The 24,065-nt window shown below is 42.8% G+C and overlaps 1 protein-coding gene across 4 annotated transcripts in view; it reads right to left on the reverse strand.

Moving 5' to 3' along the window:
* ampd3b (adenosine monophosphate deaminase 3b) overlaps nucleotides 1-22,857 on the reverse strand; it is a 76,560-nt gene extending 53,703 nt beyond the window's left edge. Inside the window, exons 1-2 of one of the 4 annotated variants that reach the window (XM_084334687.1) lie at nucleotides 22,755-22,854; nucleotides 16,990-17,063 (exon numbers count right to left, since the gene is read on the reverse strand). In XM_084334687.1, coding sequence (XP_084190813.1) covers nucleotides 16,990-17,047 — 58 coding nt within the window. In that variant the 5' untranslated portion in view covers nucleotides 17,048-17,063; nucleotides 22,755-22,854. Of the gene's footprint in view, nucleotides 1-10,310; nucleotides 10,331-16,989; nucleotides 17,064-21,147; nucleotides 21,253-22,754 lie in introns of those variants that run through there. The other 3 variants (XM_084334688.1, XM_084334689.1, XM_084334690.1) reach the window with 3 other exon arrangements.
* Nucleotides 22,858-24,065: the final 1,208 nt, after the last annotated feature.

A 24,065-nucleotide genomic window follows, 5' to 3' on the forward strand; every position in this document is an offset into this window, starting at 1 on the left:
GAAAACACATGTCGCATAACACAGTTAGACGGAAACATGAAAGTGACTAAAACGGAGCTTTTTGACTGGGAGCTCGGTCAGACCACACACAGAGCTGGACATATATAGTGCGCTCAATGTAGCCACTAGGGGGGGCCCTCTCACTAGGAGAGCCACTACTCCCCACCCACCAGCGGGGAAAAGAGGGGAAAGAATAGGACCCTCAAATGCCATGGAAGTTCAAAGAGTGAATTTTGATGTTGATGTTGATGTTTATTATGTAAATATGTATGTAAGTCAGAAGGAGATAGCAGAGGCTACAACCACAAATATTATTTTATGTGACATGGGTAGAACGGGAGAACAATTGGAAAAGAAATATGACACAAGTTAAGGGTGTAAAGATGATGTCGTTAAATGTGAATGGTATGAATAACCCGGTAAAGAGGAGTAAGGTGATGACGAAACTTAAAAAGGAAGAGGCGCAGGTCATTTTCTTGCAAGAAACACATCTTATATCACAAGAACATGAAAAGCTGAAGAGATTCGGGTATGAAAACCTGTTCTATAGTTCTTTTAAACAGAACCTTAGAAGAGGAGTGGCTATACTAATTAAGAACACAGTGAAATTTGAGATGATCAAGGAAATAAGGGACAAGGAGGGAAGGTATGTGTTGGTCAAGGGGAAAATGGAAGGTCAAATGGTAACACTAATAAATGTATATGCTCCACCGGACAGTGAGAAATATCTATTTGAAACGATCTTTGATATTATAGCGTTGGAAGGGGAGGGGGTCCTGATCTGTACAGGTGATTTCAATGTGGTACTGAATTATGACATAGACACGACTAGCACAAAGAAATGGAGGACAAACATTAGCAAATATATGAATATTCATATGGCAGAATTAGGAATCATAGACATATGGAGAGCAATGAACACGCTAGATAGAGAATATACGCACTATTCACACCCGCACACAACATATTCAAGGATAGACTATTTTCTCATGACAACAGGGGACAGATATCGGGTGGAAGAATGCAGGATAGGAGTGACGGATATTTCAGATCATAGCGCAATATATCTGACAGTAAATCTTAAAAGTAGACGGAGGAATACAGTTTGGAGACTGAATGTAGGACTATTGAACAACAAAGGTTTGGTTAACCAGGTGAAGGAAGACATAATTAGATATAGAGAAGAGAACGATAATGGGGAGGTAGATCCAAACATTTTATGGGATGCACTAAAGGTAGTAATACGGGGAAAATTGATAGCAAAGACGGCATTACTCAAGAAGGCTAGAATAGGGACATACCAGAACTTGATAAAGAAGCTGAAAGAATTAGAGAAAGAACACCAAAGCTCAAAGAACCAGGAGACACTTAGAGAGGTTAAGGAAGTTAGAGGACAGATAAACAGGGAGCTGCTGTCAGAAATAGAGAAGAAAGCTAGATACATGAAACAGACATACTATGAAGGGGGACAGAGGGCGACCAGACTGTTAGCTAGACGAATTAGGACGCAACAAAAAATAAACACAATACATACAATAAGGGACACAAACACAAACAAAATACTGAGAGAACCAGCGGAAATAGAGAAGGCATTTGAAGAATATTATAGGAAACTATACACACAACCGATAGCGGCAGGGGAGGAGGAGATAGAAACATTTTTAGAAAAATTGGATTTACCATCAATAGGGAAGGAACAGAATGGAATATTAAATGCAGAAATCACAGAACAAGAAGTGGGGAATGCGATCAGTAGGGCAAAGAGTAGTAAGTCACCGGGTAGCGACGGATTCCCCTCGGAATTCTACAAGACATTTAGGCAGGAACTGAGCCCCATGTTAGAAGCAGCATTCAGACACACAATGGAAAAAGGCACAATGCCACCTTCATGGAAAGAGGCCATAATTACTACAATTCCAAAAGAAGGGAAAGATAGAGAACTGTGTAGTAGTTTCAGACCTGTGTCCATACTTAATGTAGATTACAAGATGTATACATCAATAATATCCAAAAGATTTGAGACATTTATGACGGATATAATAGACGAAGACCGGACTGGATTCATTAAAGGAAGGCAGACACAGGATAACATAAGGAAGACAGTGCAGATAGTAGAGGAGATACAAAAGGAAGGAGGAAGTGCAGTATTAGTTAGCCTAGATGCAGAAAAAGCCTTCGATAGTGTAAGCTGGTTATTTCTATATAAAGTATTAGAGAGATTTGGATTAGACAAAAATGCTATGAAAACAATTAGGGCATTATATCAAGAACCGACGGCTAGGATTAAGGTGAATGGTAGTCTGACGGACCGGATTAAACTAGAGAGAGCTACCAGACAGGGTTGTTGTCTTTCGCCGACGCTCTTCGATGTATTCATCGAACCACTGGCCCAACTAATTAGACAGACCAAAGACATCAAAGGGGTGGAGATAAGGGGGACGGAACATAAATTGGGATTATTCGCAGATGACGTGATAGTATATATGAGACAACCAGACATAAGCTTCCCGACACTGATGGATCTGCTGACAGAATATGGATATTACTCAGGGTATAGACTTAATGTGACAAAGACATTAGCACTGAACTACACACCAACGATAGAGATCAAAGAAAAATACAAAATCAAATGGGACATGGACAGGATCAAGTACCTAGGGGTGAACATCACAAGAGGGGGGGGAGGGGCTATACGATGCAAACTATACACAGATAAATCAGAAAATCAAGAGAGATCTAGAAAGATGGACAGTGATGCCCCTAGATTTCAGTTCAAGGATCGAAATCATTAAGATGAACATATTACCAAGGTTACTATACCTATTTCAATCCCTACCTATATTAATACCACAAAAACAATTTAGGGAATGGGATAGACAGATATCAAGATTAATTTGGGGGGGGAAAAGGCCAAGGATCAGATATGTGACTCTACAATTACCAAAGGAGAAAGGAGGGATGGCAGTACCCAGTTTAGAAAGCTATTACTATGCAGCACAGCTTAGAACAGTAGCATGCTGGTGCAATGTGAACTATGAGGCCAAATGGAAAGATATAGAAACCAAAAGAGAGGGATTCAAAGTGCAGACACTGATAGGAGATAGGGAGCTGTTCAGAAGACAGGAACAACTACTAGATCAAATTACCAGATTCACTATAAACATATGGAACACAATAGTAAAGAAATACAAGCTAGAAAAAGAATCTAAGATACTGAGATGGATAGCACACGACAACAAATTCAGACCAGGGATAGAAGATCATGGGTTCAATAGGTGGGAACGGGGGGGTATAACAGCAATGTGCACGATGACGGAAGGAGGGGAGATGCAGAGCAGACTCTACAAAAATTGAAAGAAAGATACGGACTAGAGAATAGGGACCACTTTAGATATTTACAGATTAGGGACTACTATAACAAAGAAATAAAGCAAGATAGAGACAAAGAACAGAATGGGGTAATTAAGATAATGGTAAAGTCATACGAAGGACGGAAGGGGAGGGTGATATCAGCACTATATCAGGCAATAATGGACAGTAAGGGAAATACAACATTGTATGTGAAAGAAAAGTGGGAAAGAGAGTTGGAAATAGAGATAACAGAGGAGGAATGGTATGACACATGTAAGACACAACAAACAACCACAGGATCAAGGATATGGAGGGAGTTTGGGTGGAAAAATATAATTAGATATTTTATAACACCAGAAATACAGGGCAATTACACACCAGCAAAGAAAACATGTTGGAGGGAGTGTGGACAGGAAGGGGCGAACCATACACACATATTCTGGGGATGTCAGAAGATAAGGCACTACTGGGAAGAGATAGGAGGGATAATAAATGAAATAATAGGATACGAAATACCCCAGGGAGGCCAAGTGTTGTATTTGGGGAATCTGTCACAGGAAGGAATCCAAGGGGAAGACAAATATTTGATTAAGATATTGATGGTGGCAGCCAAGAAAGCTTTAACTAAACTGTGGTACAAGGTAGAAGTGCCGACAAAGGATCAATGGATAGAGTTGGTAGAGGGGATACAGGAAATGGAGAGAATCACACATCTGCTGAGGCTGCAAGAAGAAAAGTTTGAATGGAAATGGGGAAAATGGGAAGAATACAGGAGGGGAAGTAACGACATCACAGAGGTTTGAAAAGGATACAAGGAAATGAATAAAAATGTAAATAAATAATGCAAATGTAGAAGGGACCGAAGGACCCATGTCACACTTTTTCTTTACCCATTTTTTGTCTATTTGTTTTAATTTATGTACTGTGTATTGTCTATGAATGTTGTCTATGTATGTTGTTGAAAAAATGAAAATAAAAATTTAAGTTTAAAAAAAAGAAATCAACGATTAGTCGCCTAAGTCCTAAGTCCAAAGTCAAGTCCTAGTAGTCCATACTAGTCTCTATAGAGGTCTTGCATGGAATGTTTAGAATACCCATTTGTCCAACCAACGGTTGCTAGGTGTATGAGAAATATAATGTAATAAAAGTAATGCGTGTTTCCAGTGTTTACCTACTCTACCACTGCACAGAAATGCGGCATTTACTCTTGTCATATTATAGCTATGGATGCAATACTATGGCCCATTTGACATCGAGTATCTATCGTTCAATATGTGAAAAAGAAATCATTTTTCCATCCATACATTCCCGTTTTATACCGTGATGAATATAAGTATGGTTTTAGAGTGGTCTATGGTAATTCCTGGGAGGCTAGTAATAGCCTGCGACGTGTATTATACTAAATCCATTGGCATTTCGTCCCTACACACGCTACAATTAAAAATTTAAATGCATATGATCGGTATTATGTAGGGATGCACCGATATGAGAATTGGCCACAGATACCGATTGTTCAACTAACACAATCGGCCGATACCGATACCGATACTTGTGGCAAAAAATAAGTATTTGTAATTTTTTTTAATATTTTTTTTTTTAATTTTTTTAAAATGTTTAATGATACTGATACTCAAGAAATATGTTTATGGTATCACTATCCCTCTCCCAGTATCGTCTGGCGGCCTGCAGCGGGATACTATTTTCTCAACCAGAGCTTTCAACCAATGCAATGGAACCATTCTGGCGGCCTGCAGCGGGATACTATTCTCTCAACCAGAGCTTTCAACCAATGCAATGGAACCATTTTGATTGACAGTCGATTCGGCCAATTACGCCACACCGCTAGCACCCACCTCCTGCTGTTCTTACCACCAATCGGCAAGCGTTTATTCATTTTCTACTTCGTGGCATGCCGCCATTGATCTGCTTGCGAGTCAAACTCAGAACCACAACAAGCTAATACGTTAGCTGCCCGGCAGTGCCCGCCGACCAGCGCGCTCCACAGGATGGCCAAACGAGACACAATGATTTTACTGCAACAAATGTTATAATAAAACAAAGCCTTTCTATACATTTGTCTGGTTGAAAACTTTATTAACAGATTGCAGAATGTGTAGTTGGGTACGGAATGAGCAACGGAATGGAACCGAGCTATGAACGGCTTGCTTGCTATCTTCGGGTAAATACTATGCTGATGTAATTGAACGTGTAACTAACTATATAACGTTAGTGATGCACCGATGTGAAAATTGTGGCCGATACCGATAACCGATATTAATATTGCTGTTCTGGTCGATACCGATATTTACCGATGTCGATATCTCTGTATAGAAAACACGATTTTATGATAATCAAATAAAGAGCTATTTTCCAAAACGCATAATTTTTTTACTTTTGTAACTTATTTTCAGAAATGACTGATGTTTTGAAACTATTTAAGGCCAAAACATGTAAAAAAAAAAAAAAAAAAAAAAAAAAATTAATATCGGTCCTATCTTGATATCGGTCCGATACCGATGTGTAAAAAAACTGCCATATCGGCCGATATTATATCGGCGGCCGATATATCGTGCATCACTAAACGTTAATGCCACAAAACGAATGCCTTGTTAATCATAAGTAGTAACTTTGATGCAGTAGCTTGTGTGTGTGTGGGGGAAGGCGGGCGTTGTGCAGGTAGGTCGCGAGTGAACTTTTTTTTTTTTGCCTTTTGACGCTACACAAATTGATGGTTATTTATCGGCGACTGCTATCGGCACATTTGAGCTTATCGGCCGATAGGCCGATAGCAGTCAACAAGGCACTTATCGGCCGATACCGATACCCGACCGATATATCGGTGCACCCCTAGTATTATGTTCCATCATGAATGCATGAAAGGTTTCTGATTAATTGATTGTCAATAACGGCATTCGTTAGTACAACAACATACGCTGATCAGGGCGATGGCTATGAAAACAAGGCACAATCAAGCTGAAATTGACGTTAAATTGCTCTTACCTGTGGCCGGTGGGATTCCAAAAAGAATATTCCAATTATTTGATTGCCATCTGGTAGATCGTATGTCCATTTGGCCCACGACATAACCCACCACAGCATAATGAATGGGGGGTCCAGAAAATTATTCAATGCGATCGGGTGAAGCCCTAGGTTCAGGTTAGTAGAAAAGAGCGCCCGGAGGCATTTCATTGACGCACAGCCCAATACACAAGGTTTCAAATGGTGCTCGATACCGCCACCTAGTAGGATGCGGCCAGTATTGCACTTTATCGATCTCAGCCCCATGATAACACCAGGCTCCCTGGATGGATAATGAATGGAAATATCGAATAAAATAAATAACGATCAAATAACGTATATATATGTGGTTGGCGTTCAACGGTTGTCAGACAAACACATATATAAGCGTTGTCTGCGTCCAATGAGTTAAGGTGCTACAGATAACATGTTCATGTAAAGTAATCGTAATTAAATAAATAAATAAATACTAAGGCTGTCTAAGTTAACGCCACAAATTTTTTTAACTCACGATTAACTTTTTAGAAGAAAATTTAATTTTTTTTTAACTAGAGTTCACTCAGGTGTATTATTGATTATTGATACTCTCGTTGATACTATGTTTGTTTCTGACTCAAAGTGTGTGTGCGTGTGTGCGTGTGTGTGTGTGTGTGTGTGTGTGTGTGAGGTAGAGAGAGAGAGAGAGAGAGAGAGAGGGGGGGGGGTGAGAGAGATGAGGAAGGGGCAAGAGAGAAAGAGAGTTGGGAGAGTGTGTGTGAGAGAGAGGGGGGGGGTGAGTACTCAGCCCTTGTGTGGGTGAATGTAACAAGTTCCTAACGTTTTCTTTCCCCTATTATTTCATGCACACTTTATTCATTGTTTTAAATTATTATTTTCTTTTAAGTTATTTTGTGCATCACTGTTTTGAATTTGATGCAAATTTGCAATGCATGAGGGTCATTCTTTTGTGTTAAATGGATTGGCTGCATAAAGCAAGCATTTGTTGACTCTCATGTGGATAAGAGTATTAAAACTTGGTTTAAAGTAGATACATTTTTTTTAATGCGATTAATTCGTGATTAATCGCAAGTTAACTATGGACAATCATGCGATTAATCAGATTAAATATTTTAATCGATTGACAGCACTAATAAATACACATCCAAAGAGCTTTTAGAAAGGTGTGGAATAAAAGTATTGCTTCCCCCCTAGGGCTGGGCGATATGGCCAAAAACGTTATCGCGATAAAATTATAAAATAATTTTCATATAACTCGATATCGATAATTATCGTCGATATAATGTCTGTCAAGTTTAATTAACTTCTTATGCCCGGCGCCGATGGACGGGCTATTAATAGACTTGTTTTGCTGCTGCGAATGTCTCGAGTTAATGTCGTCATCAGTCCGCGCACGTTAGCAGTTAGCCAGAGCAAGCGGTGTATCCCATGACAATGTACTAAATATGACCCTAAAATACTCCGTTCCGCCCCAATACATTGCAACGACGTCCACCGCATACCCCACACTACTCTAACCGTGGCCTCAGAATTCACGCCACACACCCACTCGGCACGTAAACTATAAAATAGCGCCGTGCAAGCTAATTATCCTAGCCAGCCTTGTTCCAATGTACTAAATATCACCCTAAAATACTCTGTTCCGCCCCAATACATTGCAACGACGTCCACCGTATACCCCACACTACTATAACCGTGGCCTCAGAATTCACGCCACACACCCACTCAGCACGTAAACTATAAAATAGCGCCGTGCAAGCTAATTATTCTAGCCAGCCTTGTTTACTACTTGAGTCCTACCTCTCTACCCAGAGGTCTCCTTCCGCTGTCGGCCATCTCCTTCACTGATTGGTTGTTAGTGCGTGTGCTCATATCCAAGCTTGGAAAATCGATATATCGAAACTTTGCGACCACGTTTCATGTTTATTTCGAGGAAATAATTTATCGCGATAGTTATCGTTATCGTTTTATCGCCCAGCCCTATTCCCCCCCCCCAAAATATTGATGAATTTAGTATTTAAAAAATTATATGCGGGTCCAAAATGAATGTTGTTGTTTACATGTTGCAGGCAAGTATCACCTCCCTACTTCCCATTTCCCCACATGGAATGCAGCTGATTGGATACATTTCATGCTGGTGCTCTGGTGCGACATCTAGTGGATGAATGTTATCTATAGCACCTTTAATGGCTTGCAGCTAAATGGAAAGATGGGGGGGGGGGGGGGGTATAAATTACATGAATTTCTCAAACCTACCAATTACAAAATACATCAAAGTAATTAACTATGTTTTTTCAAATACGCTGATCCTGAAAAAAAATACTTGTTGGAATACACTTAGTTGTTGGGTCTATGCGGTTGTCGGTTGTCATTCAACAGTCTGGTAATGAATGAATGAATGAATGAATGAATGAATGAATGAATGAATGAATGATCTTTATTGTCATTGTCACAAGAATGGTACTAGTAACGAAATTTTAAATGCAGCCCTAGGTGCTAACAGTCACGCAGTCCTAGATAATAACAACACAGTCCTAAAATACACAGCCATGTAGACAACCATGTAGACTAACCACTCAAATCTGTGCTTAATTCCGACAAAATTCCCTTTGACCTCGTCATATGACTGTTGTCAATCTTCTGACAAGTGCTCGTCGCTTGACAGACTGCCAAGGCCCGTTAAAAAGCAAAACTTCATTAGGTTAACAATTAGCCTAGTTCTTTTAAATGATCCATTATTGTTCCATCTATGGCACCGCATCTGAGCTAATAAGTGAGAAGAGCTTCCCCCAATTTAGCCATTCAGTGATTTCGTCTCACAGTAGCTCACACAAGAAAATGGCCCAGGAGGGACATGTGAGGGAGGGGCCAAAGAGGGCCCAGGGGGAGATCTCTCCGGCTACATTTGGATGTTCTTGAATACTTTCGCTGCAGCTGATGCCAGGCAATGTCTGCCTGATCTTGTTTTCTTATAAGAGAGCTCTCAGCTGACTGCAACAGGGTTGCCAGTGCAGTGCTTGCTTTATCATTTGAGGAGTGGATTATAGCCTAGGCCCTATACCTCCTAAATGGTTTTAACATTGCTCCCTAATTTATGCATTTAGTGGCTGAGTGATCACTCGTACTTTAATATGTTCAGTTGTTGGACAATTTAAGTTTGTCTTTATCTTGTTGAGTTTTTTTTATTATAACAGGCCTAATTTATTTTAACTAGCAAGTGATTGAATATGTGTGTTGTGATTTTCATTAGATGTGAAGCACCTCTATAACCGGCAATATCACTATCTCCTATCTCATTCCTTCCTTCCTTCAATCAGTCACTCACTCACGACCACAACACCAGAGGGAATTCCACAATTCATGTACAACTCAGATTCGGCTCAAACAAAGGACTAAACACGTTTCGCAATTATGCCACAATAATGTGGAATGCCCTACCCACAACCATGAAGGAATGTGAATCCCCTCTCAAAGAGCGCCTACCCTACAGGTGGCTGCAATTAGAAACTGGCCCCTGTAAATGTCCAAATCCCCCCCCAATCCCTATAGAGTTAATTATAGCTTATACACTTGGCATAGCTTTTTACAGGTGGAGGCACCACACTATGAGTTTATTATTGTTTCTAAATGCTCTTGGTTGGTCTCACACACTGTATATTCACATGGACACCAAGAATCCTTATCTGTATACTCTTCTCATACAGTATCATACTGTATAATGGCCCAGTAACAGAACCCAGGTCACACGTCATTCAGAGGCATGTATCCAAACACTTTTATACAGCATATAAAAGAGGCTCACACATAGTTGCTTGCCTAAATGAAGGCTGGCAATGCCGAACTGCTTACCAGTTAACCACATACTGTATTGCACAGTAAAAACTCACAAAAAAGTTCAAGCTAAACTTAAATCTAAAAACGTGAGAATTGAGAATACAGTTTACCTGCTTAGTCTTGTGTCCACTGGGTTTTTACAGAAGACTGGAGCAAAGTGAGTGGGTGGAGAGAGATCTCATGAAAAGCTCTGTTTTTTCCCTCCCAGCCTCTACAGGGGAAACACGTGAGAGGAACCACGCCCACTGTGGAAAGCCTTTCTTTGTTCCACCTGATTCTACAGCGCTGTGTTTCAACCTGACCTGCCCACAGCCTAGGGAGCCTACCCTCCTAGCCTGTCCCATTCCTTATTCAGCAATATGGTGAATCAATTCCCTTGAAAACTAATTCTTATTGACAAACGTCACACCTCTATTCCCAGGGATTGTACATTTTATTAAATGACCACTGCTGTCCCTTGTGTCCGCTGTCAACACCACCTTTCCTCCCAGGGGTCAGAAACTGAGACAAGCTTTTTTTAGACTTTCCAACAATCAATATCACCTGTGTAAAAGTCCAGCCCATTTAGGAGACAGGAACTGTTGTCCATTGTCATCCCATTGGCCCAGCTTGGGATGCGTCATCTTCCTTATATTCAGTATCTTTGGTAAAACTCATGCTCCGCTGCCACAGGCTGTCAGTCCTTGTATCAAAGGCTCAGACAATATATTTGATACTGGAAAAAAATATCTTCAATTCAAGAAATTACAATGTAAACAAAGTTGGTAGTGGGACAACAGTGTTCCAACAGAGGGCGCCATTCTGCATTCACCGTTTGGGAGTATTATGCAGAGTTGAACTACTACTGAATATAAAGTGTTGTTGTTGACCCTTAAAAGTATCACAGTAGTATAATGGTCATTTCAGTTTACTATACTAACATTACCAGCCATTGTATAAATAATTTACCATGGTACCACTTTTGTACTTAAGGTTGCTAGTTCGTGGCTGTATACAGTATGTACCGATACGCTTCGCACGTTTCATGTCACAGCCGGGCAAATGAACATAGACAAATTAACTTTTGATCTCCATGACGGTATCTCATGTCATTTCAGTTATTTGTCAAACACTTACCCCGAAGTTGTTGAAATGGTCCAACTTCTCAAAATGTCAATGGAGAGTCTGTTTACTGGGCGCAGCCATGATGAATCGAATGCGACTTGGAATGAAAATAACACATTTTATGCTCTAATCAAGATGTCAGCCCCCAGTAAATAGACAGACTCTCCATTGTAATTTGGAGAAGTTGGACCATTTCAACAACTTCGGGGTAAGTGTTTGACAAATAAGCGTCCCAGATATTTAGTTACTATAAAATGCTCCTGAGTAAGTCAAAATAAATGACACAATGTACCATAACCCAGGAGATCCAAGGTTCTAAATTTGCCCGATATGAAGCGGCCAAAGTGTAGCAGTACAACAGCCTTTTTTGAAAACTCTGACATGGACAACACACATAGACTGTGGTAAAAAAGGCGAAACAGCGCCTCTATCACCTGAGACAATTAAAGGAGACATGTCTTGCTATTCCTTTCACTATTTGGGCAACTTTACAGAATTCCTGTGAGTCTATGGAACACATCTGTAAAATAAAATTCAAAAAAATTCATTGTTTTGTATTTTTTTTTTTTTTTTATCTTTTCCCCCCTCCTTTTTCCTCAGTTTTTCTCCCATCCAATTGTTAGTCGTTATGCCAATTCCGAATCCCCTTCCTGGTCGCTGCGCACTTACCCCCTACAGTCGGTCTGGGAGAGTGGAGGCTATCACATGCTTCCTCCGACACATGTGTAGCCAATCAACCGCTTCTTTTCACCTGGCAGCGCGGACTCTCACTGAGAGGGTGTAACGTGTGGAAGGATCACACTACCCCCCCCCCCTTAGATCCTTCCCTCGCTGAGCAGGCGCCCCGACCGAACTGTAGGAGTCGCTGTTTACAATGACCAGGACCCACCCACCGGCTTTCCCACCCTCTAACACTGCCAATTGTGTTAGTACGACGGCCGGCCAAGCCGGAAGCAACGCTGAGAGCTGGGCTCGATACCAGTATCTCCTGCGTTGGTGGCGAGCGCCTTGCCCACTGCGCCACGGATCGGAATATGGGCGCGCGCGTGGGAGCGTGCGCAATGATATTTTGACAGTGATATGCGAGTGGCGGTCGGGAGGTTGTGTGTAAATCTCTCTCTCTCTCTCTCTCTCCCTCTCTCTCTCCCTCTCTCTCTCCCTCTCTCTCTCCCTCTCTCCCCCTCTCTCCCCCTCTCTCTCTCTCTCTCTCTCCCTCTCTCTCTCTCTCGCTCGTTCTCTGCTGTCTCTGTCGGCACCTGCGCACGTCAACCTATTTGAGGAAGTGTCAGTATTTCCACTCTGTCTGTTGTTGAGCGAATTTTTGATTGTGGGCGGTGACTACAACCAGTGCCTTACTCACGTCAGCAAAACAGTCAAATCTGAATGGCTTAATTCAGTGAGGAAGGATCTCATGAACTCGAGACTAGACTGATGAGCCAAAATGGGAATTAGAGACACAGACCCCATTGATACAAACCCCCATTGCTAGAAAACAATGCTAAACACTGGAAAAGGCTATTTATAAGGACCTTTAACACATTGACTGCCGTTCACCTAGATCTACGTTTCTGTCGCCCGACGGTTGAGTGCCGGAAACGTAGATCTATGTTTCTGTCACGGTATTTCTTTTGCCATTCATAATTCAGCGGGGCACCTTGTGCATACTGTTCCGAGTGTGTCTGAGCTGGCAGACGGTATTATACCGCCCTCTAATGCCTTCGGCCAGTAATGCACCCCGTTAGAAACGGGTTGGTTTATTTTCTCTACCGAGCTGCGGCATGGGGGCGGGTCCTAAACACTCCGGCAAAACACACGCTTGTAGGGATGGTTTGGACTACTGACCCCGCCCGCCCGTTGAAGAGCAATGTCCAACAAAGTCGGAGGCACGATCTCTGTGGATAACTGGAATGGCGATGAGATTATTGGATTATTTTTTTCCATTACTTCAGAGACCAGGTAAGGACACCATATAATTATGAAAGCTTGCGTTGATCTGATATTTTTGCAGGAGGAGGGGGGGCGGTCTAAATCACATTGCATGCGTGCACAACAAAGGATAATAGTGATGATCTAGCGTTGATTTCAGGAAGATCCGATAATCAGGCGAAAAATGAAAGACCCCCACCACCCCAACAACAGCCGGTCAGGCAAGCGCATACGCACACACGCAACAAGAACAGAGAGACTATGGCTCAGCTTCTTCCCCCAGGCCATCAGAACATTGAACACTGAACTCTCCACACACAAGTACACATGAGCACACACATACAACACACATCCTGCATTCGCTCACACAAACGGTCACTTTAAACTAAATGGAAAGGACACTTTAAAGGAACGAGGAAAATAAAGGTCACTTTAAGGAAAGAACTGGTGTGGTTCTTGTATAGTATAGTTTAGAAATAGCAAGTATAGGATAAGGATATAGAGTAAAAACTGTATATTGTATAGTAGTGTACATAGGACCCAGTGCCTTAATTCGTAGCTAACATTGTATTGCATGATCTCAGGACTTTAACATGTCTATTTTATCATGCCTATTTTATGTCTATTTTATTACCTGTTTATTATGTCTATTTTATTATTTAGTATTATTGCACAATCAAAGCAGGCATGGCCACCCGCATTTCACTGTATGCCCTGGTATGTATGTGACAAATACATCTTGAATACAAATACAATCTTGAATCTTACCATGATACTTTTTGGTAAGGGGATGGAGCAATGTTATTGGATTTATGCTGCATGTTACAGCTACAACCATATTGACATTAAAGGGATAGTTCTGATTTTTGGAACCCTATTTCTTATTTACCAATAATAATGTTGATTAGTAGAATCCTCTCAGCACAACCCATGCTGTTCGTCATACTAGCTTCGGATAGTTTGCCACAAACCAATGCAAAGTCAATGGGCTCACTTTATGTGCACTGTGGAGTACATTTCAGTTAGCCTCAGTCAGCTTGTACAGATAGGAGCGTGGCCCCATTCACTTTGCATTGGTGTGTGGCTAACTATCCAGAGTTAGTACAAGGAACAGCATGGATTGTGCTGAGAAAGGACTGATTGATTGATTGTTTGAAAACTTTATTAATAGATTGCAGAATGGGTACAATACAGTACTGCTCAATACACACAATTGTTAAGGGGATGCAGACCAGAGAAAGACTTTCATCTTGTTTACATCAGGGCAGGGCTGTACACTGCGACGAGATGATCGCAAATTGCCCCTTAATTTGGCCCGTGCGAGTGGAAAATAATATTTGGGGGCAACCTTGCGAGTAGTGATTTCACTCCTAAATTAATCCATACAAATTGGATAAAAAGAATAGTAAAATATTAGCCTACAACCAGGGCTGTACAGTGCGACATAATACGTTGCGGTGCTATGAAATCTGTCGGCAATGAATTCATTTACTGCGATAGCCTAAGTGAAAACAATATTTGCGTGTGAAGTGAATCTTGGTAGTTGTAGTCTATCGTGCGATTAAATACCATGTCCCGTCTGCGTAGAGTCCATACATCCAACACCAAATCCCATAATTCCTAGCGAACCATCGAATCTAATCGAAACTGAATGTGGGCTATGCATCGCCAAATAAGAACTTCCTTTCAATAAGTTTAAGCCGCTAATTTAGCTCTGCAAGAAGAACGGAGCGGATATCAGTCCAGCTTATGACAACCACGTCCGATGTGGAGAGATGATAAAAGACCATAGCCGATTAAATTAAGTCGGATCTGACAGTGATGATTAGGGTTGGGCACCGAAAACCGGTTCTAATTAGGAACCGGTTCCTAACTTCCGGTTCTGGAACCGGAAGTAACATACCTGCATTTCGACCCTTAAAAAAAAATTTAAACTTTGTTAATTAATACCCTAGTTACAGTACAGCAAACAAATTAAACTGTATCAAGTCAACTGAAAATGTGAATAGTATGAAAAAAATGTAAAAAAAAAAAAAGAAAAACCTCCTGCGAAATAAGCTGTGACCTGCACCTCAAGGAATCGGAATCGAGAATCGTTCAGAACAGGAATCGATATGGAGAATCGGAACCGGAATCGTTCAAATCCAAACGATGCCCAACCCTAGTGATGATTGACCGGGACACACTTCTAACGTTCAGCCATGCATTAGGTGAGTCGCCCACAGGACGTTTTTCAATACTTAAATACTGTCTACTTAAATTTCCCTCCGGGGATCAATAAAGTATCAACCTATCTATCTATCTAATAATGAGACAATATTCAAATAAGATAATACTAATAATTGTCACGGTTCCCCGTATATGAAATGAAAGTGGCTTGCAACTTACTGCTGGTAAAATCACTGTTTATTTCTCGTTTAGCATAGTATTACATTCCACTTCTATAAACAATCAAAGTCCTACCGTAAGAGCCTCATACGGGTCAATTAAAGCTTTTTGATTAGTCTTTCCTTCGAGCTAAGTTGAACTGAACATTTCACTGTCAAAAGCGGCAACTTAAACAAGGTTGCGTCGCAACACGGTTTTCAAAATAAAGGTCACATATACACATACCGTAGTAGGCCTCTCAATTGTTATAAAAAAAGTCCCGGATATACATAAACATGGCAGTTAGATCTCTATAAACGGCCCAACACATTGATCACTTTAGGCGCACCCTGAAACCAGTAACATCACAAATATGAAGCGGGTAATTACCCATAAAAATAGACCTTTCATGGGGTTATTTACAATAATAATAATTCATTTTATTTATAAAGCACTTTTCATTGTGAAACAAAGGTATGCAGAGTTTCTTGTCCTCCTGATTAATGCAATGGTGTGTGTGTGTTGTGGTGAGCACTACAAGCGCTCGCACACACACACACACACACACAGTTTGTTGTTTTTGTTCTATTAGTGATTTACACACTTTCTCAGTTGGTTCATTATAAAAGATACAAACCTGAAAACAAACGCACTTAAATGTTAAATAAAAGGACCACAGTAATGAGGCAGGAGGAACATATTTTTTTGCACTATAATGGTAAAATTGTTATTTAAAAATGTGCCCCTAAAAAATATTCTTTGCCTCTAAATTTCTCATTTAGGGGCAAGTGTGCCCCTAGTGAACAAGCTTAGCGTACAGCCCTGCAGGGTCCCCCTTAGTGACATGTATGACATACACAACATACAGATATATATCATGACGTTTATGACATACAGTGCTGTTACATTTGTGACATACAAGATATGCAAATATACAGTACTGTTAAACAGAGATCCTAACAGAAAATATATACATACGAGGGGGGGGAAACTGTACATTAGGAGGGGGTGGGAGGGTGGGTTTTGGACATTTACGGGGGCCAGTTTCGAATTGCAGCCTCCCGTAGGTGCTCTTTGAGAGCGGATTTGAAGGTGGGTAGGGATTCACATTTTTTTTACGGCTTTTGGTAGAACGTTCCACATTGATGTGGCATAATTGCAAAACGTGTTTAGTCCCTTGTTTATCTGGGTTGAACATGATTTGTGGTCATGGTATTCACTGACCTTTGGGAAGTATTTCGACATGTACATGGGTACCTTAGTGGTGTAGTGTATCTTGTAGACCAGGCCCATTGCAAGTTGCTGTACTGTCAACAGGTAAGGTAACAGGACTAGAGGTCCAAAAATCAGTACTATCCCTTTAATGTTTGGTACCGCAACATGTTAACTCGCCTTTTCCCAAGGAAGGGGTCGACTGCTGCTTAAACATAGGCGTGTCTCTCCTCTTCATCTTGATGTCTGGTGGCCTGTCAGGGACATCAAGTCTATTAGCATAGGTGGCAAGAGCCAAAACACTCCAACCTCAGCCACGTCACTTCAAGTTCCTTTTATTGCCACACAGCTGGTAGAATTGGATTTGGTGCAGGTATTATGTATTTCCTGTTTCATAGTCAGCAGTAGCAGAGGTTTCTCTGGTTCATACAAATAGGTCATAGGTTAAATATACAGGTAGCAAATACTGGTAACGTTACATAACGGAATGGGGTCCTGTCCGATGTTCCAAGCAAAACCCCCAGTATGTTCAAAACTCAGCTGCCAGGGTTCTCACTAGGCTTGGGCGGTATGACGGTATTACGGTATACCAGGATATTTCGAAATCCCGCCGGTATGATTCTCAATACCGTGACGTCACAGACTGCTATTACACTGACACGGAGTTGATTGTAGTGCACAGCATGCGCCAGCAGAGGGTTACGTGGCTATCGTTCCGGGAGCTAACGTTAGTAGTACCTGGCTGGTGCTGGCTAACTGGCTATCGTTCCGGGAGCTAACGTTAGTAGTACTAGGCTGGTGCTGGCTAACTGGCTATCGTTCTGGGAGCTAACGTTAGTAGTACCTGGCTGGTGCGGGCTAACTGGCTATCGTTCTGGGAGCTAACATTAGTAGTACTAGGCTGGTGCTGGCTAACTGGCTATCGTTCTGGGAGCTAACGTTAGTAGTACTAGGCTGGTGTGGGCTAACTGGCTATCGTTCTGGGAGCTAACGTTAGTAGTACTAGGCTGGTGTGGGCTAACTGGCTATCGTTCTGGGAGCTAACGTTAGTAGTACTAGGCTGGTGCGGGCTAACTGGCTATCGTTCTGGGAGCTAACGTTAGTAGTACTAGGCTGGTGCGGGCTAACTGGCTATCGTTCTGGGAGCTAACGTTAGTAGTACCTGGCTGGTGCGGACTAACTGGCTATCGTTCTGGGAGCTAACATTAGTAGTACTAGCCTAGGCTGGTGCGGGCTAACTGGCTATCGTTCTGGGAGCTAACGTTAGTAGGGATGGGAATCGAGAATCGGAATCGATTGGGAACCGGTTCCTAATTGTCCGATTCCTGGAATCGCATGCCTCCGTGACTATCGATTCCTCTTATCGATGCCAGGTTTTTCCGACAGTTGCGCATTTAAAAACAATAACGTTAGCGCCACGCATGTAGCTAACGAATTCTCTTTTGCAATAACGACCTGTTGAATGCAACTACAGTTCAATAGATTAAATTAGTTCTCAAATACATTCTTTTATTTAAGTGTATAGTTAATACATTTTTTTTACAGTTTTGGTATTTTTCTGACATGGGGGCTTAACAATAAATGATAAATGACGATCAGAAATGTCAAGTTGCATGTTGTTATTCTTACCAGCTTAGTTCTGTTGCATTTCCAATTTATTTATTTAAATGTATCAGGAATCGATAAGGGAACCGATAAAGAATTGTATCGATAAGCAGAATCGATAATGGAATCGTATCGATAAAATCTGATCAATTCCCATCCCTAAACGTTAGTAGCCTAGGCTGGTGCGGGCTAACTGGCTATCGTTCTGGGAGCTAACGTTGGTAGTACTAGGCTGGTGCGGGCTAACTGGCTATCGTTCTGGGAGCTAACGTTAGTAGTACTAGGCTGGTGCAGGCTAACTGGCTATCATTCTGGGAGCTAACATTAGTAGTACTAGCCTAGGCTGGTGCGGGCTAACTGGCTATCGTTCTGGGAGCTAACATTAGTAGTACTAGGCTGGTGCTGGCTAACTGGCTATCGTTCTGGGAGCTAACGTTAGTAGTACTAGGCTGGTGCTGGCTAACTGGCTATCGTTCTGGGAGCTAACGTTAGTAGTACCTGGCTGGTGCGGGCTAACTGGCTATCGTTCTGGGAGCTAACGTTAGTAGTACTAGGCTGGTGCTGGCTAACTGGCTATCGTTCTGGGAGCTAACGTTAGTAGCCTAGGCTGGTGCGGGCTAACTGGCTATCGTTCTGGGAGCTAACGTTGGTAGTACTAGGCTGGTGCGGGCTAACTGGCTATCGTTCTGGGAGCTAACGTTAGTAGTACCTGGCTGGTGCGGACTAACTGGCTATCGTTCTGGGAGCTAACATTAGTAGTACTAGCCTAGGCTGGTGCGGGCTAACTGGCTATCGTTCTGGGAGCTAACGTTAGTAGCCTAGGCTGGTGCGGGCTAACTGGCTATCGTTCTGGGAGCTAACGTTGGTAGTACTAGGCTGGTGCGGGCTAACTGGCTATCGTTCTGGGAGCTAACGTTAGTAGTACTAGGCTGGTGCAGGCTAACTGGCTATCATTCTGGGAGCTAACATTAGTAGTACTAGCCTAGGCTGGTGCGGGCTAACTGGCTATCGTTCTGAGAGCTAACGTTAGTAGTACTAGGCTGGTGCTGGCTAACTGGCTATCGTTCTGGGAGCTAACGTTAGTAGTACTAGGCTGGTGCTGGCTAACTGGCTATCGTTCTGGGAGCTAACGTTAGTAGTACCTGGCTGGTGCGGGCTAACTGGCTATCGTTCTGGGAGCTAACGTTAGTAGTACTAGGCTGGTGCTGGCTAACTGGCTATCGTTCTGGGAGCTAACGTTAGTAGCCTAGGCTGGTGCGGGCTAACTGGCTATCGTTCTGGGAGCTAACGTTGGTAGTACTAGGCTGGTGCGGGCTAACTGGCTATCGTTCTGGGAGCTAACGTTAGTAGTACTAGGCTGGTGCAGGCTAACTGGCTATCATTCTGGGAGCTAACATTAGTAGTACTAGCCTAGGCTGGTGCGGGCTAACTGGCTATCGTTCTGGGAGCTAACGTTAGTAGTACTAGGCTGGTGCTGGCTAACTGGCTATCGTTCTGGGAGCTAACGTTAGTAGCCTAGGCTGGTGCGGGCTAACTGGCTATCGTTCTGGGAGCTAACGTTGGTAGTACTAGGCTGGTGCGGGCTAACTGGCTATCGTTCCGTGATTTGTTTACTTGGTAACACGGGTTTCTAAGGAATTTAGGTTTGAGGTTGAAGAAAGTGCACTTTTAGGTTGAAAGAACGGCCCTAATGTCAACGTGTTTCAATATAAGCGTTATGTATGGTGATAACGAGTATATTGTTAGCTCCGCCCCCCCCCCCCCCCCCGCACGCTGATGAAAATGAAAGTCATGCAAGGTATGACGGTATGAAAAAAATGATACCGCCCAAGCCTAGTTCTCACCCGCAGCAAACCCTGGCAGCACATCACCCCTATCCTCATCCACCTCCACTGGCTCCCCATCAAATCCTGCATAACCTACAAAACCCTCCTGCTCACTTACAAATCCCTCCACACTCTGGCACCTCAGTACCTCACTGACCACCTCCACCCCCACACTCAGTCACGGTCCCTGCGATCCACAGACACTGGTTAGCTCTCCATTCCCCGAACCAGACTGCGGACCTTTGGGGACAGAGCTTTCAGTGTGGCAGCTCCCACCCTCTGGAACTCCCTCCCCGCAGAACTCCGCAACGCCCCAACTCTGGACTCATTAAAAAAACTCCTCAAAACTCACCTCTTCAACTTGGCCTTTAACCCCTAATTTCTCACTTTGTATGTTGTGTCTGTCCACTATGTTTGTTACTTTTGTTATTTTTTCCCCCTATGTAAAGCGACCTTGGGTTTTATGAAAGGCGCTATATAAAACTAAGTTATTATTATTAAGTGTTTTGAGTCATAACTGATACTGTAGCACTAACTTAGTCTGCCTTGTTTCCTGCAAGCAGACCGCCAGCGCCAGTCATCTGTTTACATCTTAGGCAGGGCAAATCCTGTTTTAATTTTTGAGGAAATGCCTGGCTAGCAAGCGCTAGCCAGATATTGGACTGCACCATTAGCTCTACCAGAATAGTACAGAACTAAAGAACAAGTTGTGCAAGGATTTGGAATTCCTCAGAAACCATTACTCACGCACACAGTGCAAAGAGAGACAGAGGTGTGGGAATATGCTGCATCTATCTACCGTATTCTAATAATAGTGACGCAAGCAGCCATAAAGCAAACAGCTGGAGTTATGCAGCCGAGCACTAGGAGAATGGGATAAGATGAGCCAATGTATAAATAAAATCACCTCTGCGAGGAAAACTGAGACAGACGTGAGTGTTTCTCACAGGTTCTTCGGTTGTCTGTGGTGGTGGCAAGCAGGGGACAGGCACAGCTGGGGGCGTGGAAAAGACTGTGTTCATGCGAGACAAGACATTATTAATGTATTATTGTATCAAGAGGGGACGGTCAATATACTGGTACACAGCTGGAACAGTGGGGAAAAAACTGTGTCCATGCCAGAGAAGACATAATTAATGTGTTATTGCATCAAGCGGGGACTGGCAATATACACAGCTGGAGCGGTGGAAAATAAGGTGTTCATGCAAGACAAGGCATATTATTGATGATCAGTTTGGGAGATGTATTTGTGGTGGGCCGGTTTGATATCTCGGCAGGCCACCGCTAATAAATCTATGAAACACTGCAAGTAAATCGGCGGCTGGGTGGCGCAGCGGACATTGTGCTTGTCACCAACGCAAGAGACACCGGGTTCGACTCCGGCTGGCGTTGCCTCCGGCTTGGGCCGGCCGTCATACTAACTCAATTGGCAGAGTTAGCGGGTGGAAGTCGATGGGTGGCAATTTGGACGTTGTGGACAGCGACTCCTACAGGTCGGTTGGGGACGCCTGCACAGCAGAGACAGGAAATGGCGGGGGTAGTATGAGCCTCCCACACGTTACACCTCACCACTGAGAGTCTGCGCTGGCAGGTGAAAAGATGTGACAGGCTGCCTCCTCGCGTGATGCAAGGCTTCTATCCTCCCTGGCTACAACCGGCCAGTGGGGGGCATATGCGAGCAACGTTCAAGACAGGGGAGGGGAGAATTGGCACAGCGGAATTGGGATGGGAGAAAAATAGAAAGAGGAGAAAAAGTGGATATAAAAAAAAGAAACACTGTAAGTAAAACAAGTACATCGACCCAAATTCCTGGAGGTTTACTTCAAATTGAAATTATACGAATGCATGCGCAGAAAGGGGGCAATAAAAGCATGGAGTCAGTCAGCCAACTCTTAAATAAATATGGCCATCAATCTTCTTCTTGTTCTCATGCTCTTGATCCCATTGGCGTCTCTGTATCCTATGTTGAAAAACCGCCAAATAGAAAGAAAAAAAAGGCTCTAACAGTAATGCATAGATAACCTTTTGGTCATTTGTTCACGTTCTCATACCTTGGCAGTTCAACAACATGTATGCTGTCCATTATATTTTCAAACCTAGCTAAATGTGCATTGACACACGGGAGTCATCATTGCACTTGTTGACTGATGTAACGTTAAAATACAATAATACAGTTCTTTTTTTCCTTCATTCCGCGACACTTTTTTTCTCATGCGATTCCCTCCATAAAGCTTGAGCAAACTGAAGGATATCTTATCTTCCTAAATGTGTTGTCAAAATGACAAAAAAATATGTGCACGTTTGTTCCCCAGATCGAGGAGGAGGGGGTGGGACAACTTATTCGTATTATTATTACCTCACCGCTAGCAGCAGCAGGTTGCAACATGCAAGGGGACGTGTGAGCGCGAAGCCCAATGATATACTGTACACACAAACTACACATACAAGTATCAACTCGAGTTGAAATATAATTGTTACGCTAAGTTCAGAGCATCTTCATAGCAGTGTACTCACCGTCTCTATGTGGTCTTGCGTAGTGGAATCACAAACGCACACCCTCTAGCCAACCGCCACTAGACTGTCACAGGAGATAACGACTGGCAGTGGCGACTCCAGCTACTAGTATGCGGATACACAGCTGGGTAACCTAGCCCCTTTCGTGGCTGTGATGCACCGAGTGAATCCACAGTCACTTGCTCCTCAATAGCAAACCAACGTATGTTGACCATGAAGGACTGGTTCTGGCCGAACCGTTCGTTATACAAGTACCACAGAGACATTTCAAATGTACTCACAGTGCACGAGGGTTTCGGACAGAGATACGGGATGGTTTTAAAGCTCGGCGTTGCTAATAAACATTTTAAATATATTCTTTATAAACTGGTCAACACTGCTCAAAACGGCGTTATTTCCGGCGTTGGCTGCCTGGTGCGCCTGCGCTGTGATCACAGCGCATGCGCATCGTGCACCCAACGCCGGAAATAATGCAGTGTTGACCAGTTTATAATAAATATTTAAAATGTTTATTAGCAACGCCGAGCTTTCAAACCATCCCGTATCTCTGTCCGAAACCCTCGTGCAACTGTGAGTACATTTGAAAGGTCTCTGTGATACCTGTATAACGAACGGTTCGGCCAGAACCAGTCCTTCATGGTCAACATACGTTGGTTTCCTATTGAGGAGCATGTGACTGTGGATTCACTCGGTGCATCACAGTCACGAAAGGGGCTACTGGAATGGAAATTGTCACCAGGGGGAAACATGAAATTAGATAAGCGTTTAAAAAGTACTCCATCGAGTGTTGTGCTTCATCAGTGGTGCTCGAGTTTTAGGGGACAGTACAGAAATGAAATGGTATTAGCGTCAATGTCATTATGTCATTATCCCCCCCCCCCCTTTGAGCTCAAGTTATACAGAGGAGGAACTATTTATAAACTGTATAATTACCTACTTCCTTGTTTAGTCTCATAGCTTTGTCATGCATACCAAGAGAGACCCAGCCTTAAAAGTATACAAGACCACAGTACTTTTATTACTCATGTGTCATTCATTCCGCCAAACTATTTAGTCTTGAAAATCATTGCAGAGCGACTTTCATTTCAAATGATGGTCGAAAATGGATGAAATGGTTGGTCATAAAAAAAAAGTTGGGGGCGGGCCATCTGGGTAGTGTGTAGAGACAGAGGTCTACCACTGCAGACACCCAGGTTATATTCCTGACAGCGGTACTACCTCTGGCTTGGTCAGATGTTCCAGGCAGCCCCTGACCTCTGGAACAGCATCCCCATCAAGTCTGCCCCCTCATCGAGTCTTTTAAATCTATAG

The sequence above is a fragment of the Notolepis coatsorum genome, assembly GCF_963971535.1.
Source record: "Notolepis coatsorum genome assembly, chromosome: 18".
Classification (NCBI taxonomy): Eukaryota; Metazoa; Chordata; class Actinopteri; order Aulopiformes; family Paralepididae; genus Notolepis; species Notolepis coatsorum.